At 32.7% G+C, this 6,150-nt stretch overlaps 2 protein-coding genes across 3 annotated transcripts; one reads left to right on the forward strand and one right to left on the reverse strand.

Annotated features, from left to right (window-relative positions):
- Positions 1-127: 127 nt before the first annotated feature.
- Positions 128-2,380, reverse strand: LOC109853867 (notchless protein homolog 1). The gene is made up of 6 exons (XM_020426404.1): positions 1,942-2,380; positions 1,415-1,654; positions 1,045-1,298; positions 690-927; positions 370-588; positions 128-295 (listed from the first exon to the last, which is right to left on the reverse strand). The coding sequence occupies exons 1-6, from the start codon at positions 2,294-2,296 to the stop codon at positions 156-158; spliced, it is 1,446 nt and encodes a 481-aa protein (XP_020281993.1). The 5' UTR covers positions 2,297-2,380; the 3' UTR covers positions 128-155.
- Positions 2,381-2,441: 61 nt separating this feature from the next.
- On the forward strand, positions 2,442-5,795 carry LOC109853865 (F-box/LRR-repeat protein 4). Of its 2 annotated transcripts, XM_020426401.1 has the most exons (8): positions 2,442-3,090; positions 3,264-3,357; positions 3,464-3,730; positions 3,827-3,932; positions 4,010-4,211; positions 4,284-4,644; positions 4,749-5,076; positions 5,225-5,795. In XM_020426401.1, the coding sequence occupies exons 1-8, from the start codon at positions 2,815-2,817 to the stop codon at positions 5,556-5,558; spliced, it is 1,968 nt and encodes a 655-aa protein (XP_020281990.1). In that variant the 5' UTR covers positions 2,442-2,814; the 3' UTR covers positions 5,559-5,795. The 2 variants fall into 2 exon arrangements, with proteins under 2 accessions (XP_020281990.1, XP_020281989.1); XM_020426400.1 differs by having other exon boundaries at positions 3,464-3,932; positions 5,225-5,794.
- The last annotated feature ends 355 nt before the right edge of the window (positions 5,796-6,150 follow it).

The raw sequence follows: 6,150 nt of genomic DNA on the forward strand, positions 1-6,150 counted from the left end.
ATATATATATAATTCTTTTAAAATAAATTATGACTCTCGATGTATTTAGAACTTCGCTCACTTGAAAAGGGACTCAAGAATAAAGGTCTATTTAAGAAAAAAAGAAAATATTTGAACAGGTTTTTTTTTTTAATGACTTTAATTTGTGTTAAAATTCAATTTTGCCAAAGACGAAGAACTTTGTCTTTTCCGCCTGAACCAACTCGGAGACCATCGGGTGACCAATCGACAGCATAAACTTCATCTGCGTGTCCCGGTAGATCTTGATTTAATTTTTTGGTCTTCATACACCACACTGTAAAACAAATATTACTATTATTTACTTTTTGACTGTAAGATTTGTTTTTCTGTGCCCAATATTGTATTTACCCTTTAAGGTGGAATCCGCGCTGCCGCTCACTAAAAGACGAGAATCGGCGCTCCATGCCACCGAATAGACCGCTTGAACGTGACCTCTCAAAGAGGCAATATAAGTTCCAGTATTAGACCACAACTTGATCGATTTGTCGAAAGATGCGGATGCGATTATACGACCATCAGGTGAAAACTTAACGTCATTGATAAGTTGCTGATGACCGGTCATTCTTGCTAGAAAAATTGCGCGTTATACGTTTGCATTGTGTTAGTTCTCTCTCTTTCTGGTATATATAATTCTGTCATTATATATTTCAAGATTACACAACACATACCTATGGGTTTCTTTTCTTTTTCTGGTTTCCACAAGAACAACGTGAAATCATCGGATCCAGACACGAGTTTTTCTTCACCTATAGCTTCGTATCGTTTTCTCGCACACTCTATTGGAGAATCCGTTGTATTTGCAGATAATTCTAATTGAAAAGGACCGGTCCTGAGCACGTAATCGACATTCAAAGCCAAAGTGTTCACCCAATGAGCATGACCTTCCAAAGTCCTACATAATACACCCTGTAATTAACGAAACGAGATAAAATCAAAAACTATGTAAATTATATTATCACTAAAAAAGAAAAGGCAAATAATTTCAACTAAATTGTAAGTAAAATATTTCATCAGTTAACATACATCCTCAGCTCTCCACACTTTGATAGTTCTGTCTTGAGAAGCAGAGTAAATGAGACCACTTCCACCATATTTAACACAGGTCACACTTTTCGTATGACCGGATAAAATGCGACAAGTCTGTGCCCTCTTTGTGTCCCAAATTCGGATATCGCAATCTTTTGACGAACTTGCTAAGTATTGGCATTCTGGATTTCTGTGATAAGGTTCCCAGCACAGAGATGTCACCCACATTTTATGTCCGGTCAAAGCTTTTCCTGTGTGTAAAACAAATTAGCACAAAAAGTTCACACGAATTAAACTGTAATTTCTAAATCTAATTTTTTTTTTTTCTATATGTAAACACTTCTATTCATTAATTTGAAATCTCTACCTATTTGTTCACCAGTATTGGGATTCCATAAATAAATGGATCCATTTTTACACGCAGAAGCAAGCTTAGTACCACAAGGTGACCATGAGATACACAAGACCCAATGTCTGTGACCTTTGCATACATAATGTGGTGTCTGTGTATAGATGTCCCACAATCTTACTGTTGTGTCTCCAGAACCACTAGCCAAATGTTTACCATCAGGTGAAAATGCAACTGATATAACAGCTTCTTTGTGTCCTATAAAAGTATAAAGAGTTTATTATAAATTTCCTTCTGCAATATAGTTTTTGTGTACTTTGTGTTGTTTAACATCTATGTCATCATTTTCTGAAATAAAGTATAAAATGTTAAAGATTTTACAAATTTATGAGATATATAAATGTACATAACATAAGATATATCAGCAAAGATACATGTGTCTGAATAAACATGTTTTATCCAACATCTCTGGCTTCAATATTAGGTCTGTACATCTCTATATTTTTTGTATGTATCAGTATAAAATAAAAAACTCTGTTAGTAACCTTCTAAAGATGCAGTACATCTTGTGACAGCTCTAACTTTAAACACTGCTTGCAGTTGATACACAATTTCGACAACATCTTCACTAACATTAAAGTCTTTACTGAGACATTCCTCTAAGACATCTGTAACTTCTACGTTATTCACATAGAATGCTAAAGGTAGAACTTCTTCGTGTCGCAGTAGAGCATTACAAATTGCTTGCAGTTTGTCCACGGTAACATTGACTGGCAAGTCTAACAATCCACCAGGTAGAACTTCGCCAGTATCCGATTTAAAACGAGACAAAACTCTCTTCACCTCAATGTCCGCCGGAGCGGCGTCACTCTCTTCGTCAAATTTCCTTTTTTTATTCATCTCTTAAATAAATTAATAAGAAAGTATGTATTTTATCTGGAATTTTTTATTTAAACAACAACACACATGATTCAATTACTCTGTAAACACAGGTTATGTTGTATCATGTACATGTGCTCGTTTGCGTTCCGATATTCACTTAGTCAGTATTAGAAATCTACAGCATACGTGACGTGAAGTATAGATTTTTAGTAATGTTAGTGAATGATGGACCGCAAGAGAAGCGGCTTCCCTAGCGGTACGCAACATCAACTAACTGTAGCAATTGCTTGTCGTGTATCGATAATGTCACTGCTCTTTCCATTTTCTTCTCAAAATCGTCGTCAATCTGTCGGAATGACAGGTTTTCTAACCTGAATAGTTATCAACTTTAACGTTAGATAACTCGCTTCGCGAAGACCGATAATTTTTTCTGCCAGAGGTGTTCGTTTTTACAATCGCATTAAATGAGCATAGATTTATCGATATTTTGAGACCGAGTAAATCTGATCTAAAAATAATTATAGATAATAAATGGAATGCAAATTAAATATTCTGTTGATATGTTCTCTTTAACTTATCCTTCAAATGACATGACATCTCAACATTATCATCATCAACATAATGGCAAAGTAGAAAGAGTGTCCATAGGAAAAGATTATCATGCCACATTTATTGAACAATTTGTCAAGGATGTTTATGACTTCAGTTCTCAATATGGAAACAATATTAGTATATCTTATACTGCTCACAATATCACTGGACCACCCAGCAAGTTTCCAGAATATGGAGATTTTCCTCAAGCATTTGTCATGGTATATTTTGTGTCTTTTTTATTTACTGTTTTTGTATTCTATTCTTCTTTCCTAGAATTATTTTGATCTTATTATAATTCATGCTTATTATTATGATCCTATTATAAGATACGGAATGTCTAAGATTTGCTAGATTTACTATTTACTATTTACTGAATTATTATTTACTATAGAGAACATATGGAGTATGGTGGGATAAATCACCTTCAAGATCAATTGATTATATGCCACAGAATAATCTGAATGTTGTGAGCCATGATTATATTGGTATGTATCTTGGTATATATCTTGCATAGAATATATAAAAAATACAGAGACAGAAACAAGAAGCTTATTTAAAAAATTCCAATCAACTATTTTATGTTTTTTAAAGATATTGAGTATGCTGAAGCAGTGTATCCAATCAGAGTCTCAATATATGAAATATATAATCCTGGAAGTGTGATTAGAATTTGGGCACAAGATTTTCATGACCAGTGGTTTCAGTTGTGGAGTGGGCCACCTCAAATTGTTTCTCAAAAACCACGGATATTCTCACCACCTTTAAAATCATGTAACTTTAAAACCAAAATGTTAAGATTGGAGTTCAATCACAGCCAGTTGGACTATTACACCGAACTGGATGCTGCGTTGCTTATCGGTACAACAGAATTGATTCTTGTCAAAAATGAATCTCATGAACAGAGTTTAACTGATTTGTTATATTTACAAAGAATGAATTATGTTTATCCTGAAGAAACTTTCAATGAAGATGTTCATAATTTGACACCAGATTATAAAAGTGCAAAACAAGATTTAATCAATCTTAAGAGAATGTTACATGGTTGTATCAAGGTCACAAGGTATGATGTTGTGAACATCAAGCTTGTTGATTTACACAACAATAAACTGATAAGAAATATCTGCATCAATGTTGCAGTAAGATACAGAATTATCGCGAGAGCAAGCTGATATCTAAGTTGGTATTGGAGCAACTTTATCACTGTGTGCCGCCCTTTAGAGAAGGATGTAATAGTATGCAACAATTTTTGCTGGAAGATTTTTCAAGATTTATGAAGAATATTCAAGATTCTTCGGATGAGTCTAAAGAGCCACCATGTGATAGTTTTTCCATGCTTCCTGTAAAAAAATTTAAGAGATAAATTTTTCTTTCTCCTTTTCTCCAAAAAATTTTATAAATTTTATTCTTACAGGACGAAACAATATTGAAAATTTTTAAAAACTTGGACTTGAAATCGTTGTATTGCTTGTGCAGAGTCAACAAGCATTTTAATAACTTGGCACGGGACGCTCTACTCTATACATGTTTGAATTTAAAACCGTATTGGAATTCTTTTGATGCACGTGCATTAAACTGTTTGGCATCCAGATGTAAATATTTGCGACAGTTGGATCTCTCGTGGTGTGGCAATCACGACATGTTTTCCACTGTGCACATCAGAAATTTTCTCAAAGTTTGCGGCAGTCTTTTAACGCACTTACGATTAAATTGCTGCGAAACAGTTGATAACTCTGTCGTTCATGAAATATCAAGAACATGTAAAAACTTGAAAGGTACATAAATACATTTATATAAATAATTTGTATTTATATATACATATATACATATATATCTCATAATAAAATCTATAATAAAAAGTATCCGTTTTTATTTTTAGAACTGAGCTTGCGTAATTGTCAGAACATAACGGGTGCAGGCTTCTCGTGTTTGCACAAACTTGAGTTCCTCGAACGTTTAGATCTGTACAGAACATCCATAGAAACTCCAACTTTATGTAAAATATTGAAAAATAATCCGCATATGCGTCATTTAAGTATAGCAGGCATGCGCAAACATTTTAATGCGGACGAAGTCGCAGTTGAATTGGGAACTTCGTGTCCGGACTTGGAAAGTGTAGATTTTTGGAAAGCGATGACTCTTACGTGGCAAGGTATCGATGCTCTTTCCAATTGTAAAAATCTACGAGAAGTGGATTTCAGTTGGTGGTATGCATTACACACTCTTTCTTGTAATCTTTCTCAGATATTAAAGTATAACGTATTCAAGATTGTTTCTCTTTCATAATTTTTACAAAAAAACTAAACTTTTTTACGCGATTTAAAGTACTAATGACCAATATGTTTATTTTTGCAGCAATAGAACTGGTTATGGCTCGAGACTCCACAAGCTGTTTTCTTCCTGTCAGCGTTTGGAAAAGGTCTTCCTCGCATCTTTTCAAGGACTCACAGATCGCGATTTGAAGGAGCTGGCGTTGTGCAAACACTTAAAACAGTTGGATCTGTTAGGCGCGCTATCTCTTACACCCGAAATATGTTTTGGAATTTTGTTGAATTGCCCTAAATTAGAATTGCTTGATCTCAGTTTTTGTGACTACATTAGCGACTCGCAGATCAAACTATGGCGACAGGAATACCCACATATTGCTATTAAAAGAATAACGCAAAATATGGAAAACAGATTGATATAACATAGAGTAACTGTAATTTATATAGTGAAATTCTAATGTACGATAATAGTAATACGATTTTTATTGTAAAAAAAACTTCAAATTTTAAATAGCTTAAAAAAATTTAATTAAACTTCATTTGAAATCGAAATATAAAAACTGTGGGACTAAAATGTGATAGAAATTTGTACTGTATAATTCATAATGTATTGATCAAAGTAATATATATATATATATATATATAAATTTAGATTGATATTGCTGTGTAACAACATGCAACAAAAACTGAAACTTTTAAAAACTGTAAAATTATATACATTAGTTAAATTATAAAAAATAAAATCTTTTTTAAATATATATACCCTAACTTATACTTTATTCTGAATGGTTGTGCGCGAGCTCGCACTCATATGTATGTAAAAATATATTAAATTATAAAAAAAAATATATATTAAATAAGATATAATGTACAAATATATGTTACTCCTCTTAGAAGATAATACATTTTTAATTTTCACTCTTGCATGTTTTTTTTATATTAAATATTTAAACGGAAATTACATTATACTAGAACGGTATTTAATGTTGTGTAGTGTTTTAGTAAATATTAATT

This window comes from Pseudomyrmex gracilis, unplaced genomic scaffold, assembly GCF_002006095.1.
Source record: "Pseudomyrmex gracilis isolate BER0280 unplaced genomic scaffold, ASM200609v1 scaffold_56, whole genome shotgun sequence".
In the NCBI taxonomy this organism is placed as follows: domain Eukaryota; kingdom Metazoa; phylum Arthropoda; class Insecta; order Hymenoptera; family Formicidae; genus Pseudomyrmex; species Pseudomyrmex gracilis.

Bases quoted from the DNA above. Each gene is read 5' to 3' on its own strand.
- LOC109853867 (XM_020426404.1), bottom strand. From the start codon at position 2,296: ATGAATAAAAAAAGGAAATTTGACGAAGAGAGTGACGCCGCTCCGGCG. The intron at 1,299-1,414 runs GTAGAGATTTCA...TTTTACACACAG, and splicing joins CAATACTGGTGAACAAATAG to GAAAAGCTTTGACCGGACAT. The intron at 928-1,044 runs GTATGTTAACTG...CGTTAATTACAG, and splicing joins AAGTGTGGAGAGCTGAGGAT to GGTGTATTATGTAGGACTTT.
- LOC109853865 (XM_020426400.1), top strand. From the start codon at position 2,815: ATGCAAATTAAATATTCTGTTGATATGTTCTCTTTAACTTATCCTTCA. The intron at 4,212-4,283 runs GTAAAAAAATTT...TTATTCTTACAG, and splicing joins ATAGTTTTTCCATGCTTCCT to GACGAAACAATATTGAAAAT. The intron at 5,077-5,224 runs GTATGCATTACA...TTATTTTTGCAG, and splicing joins GAAGTGGATTTCAGTTGGTG to CAATAGAACTGGTTATGGCT.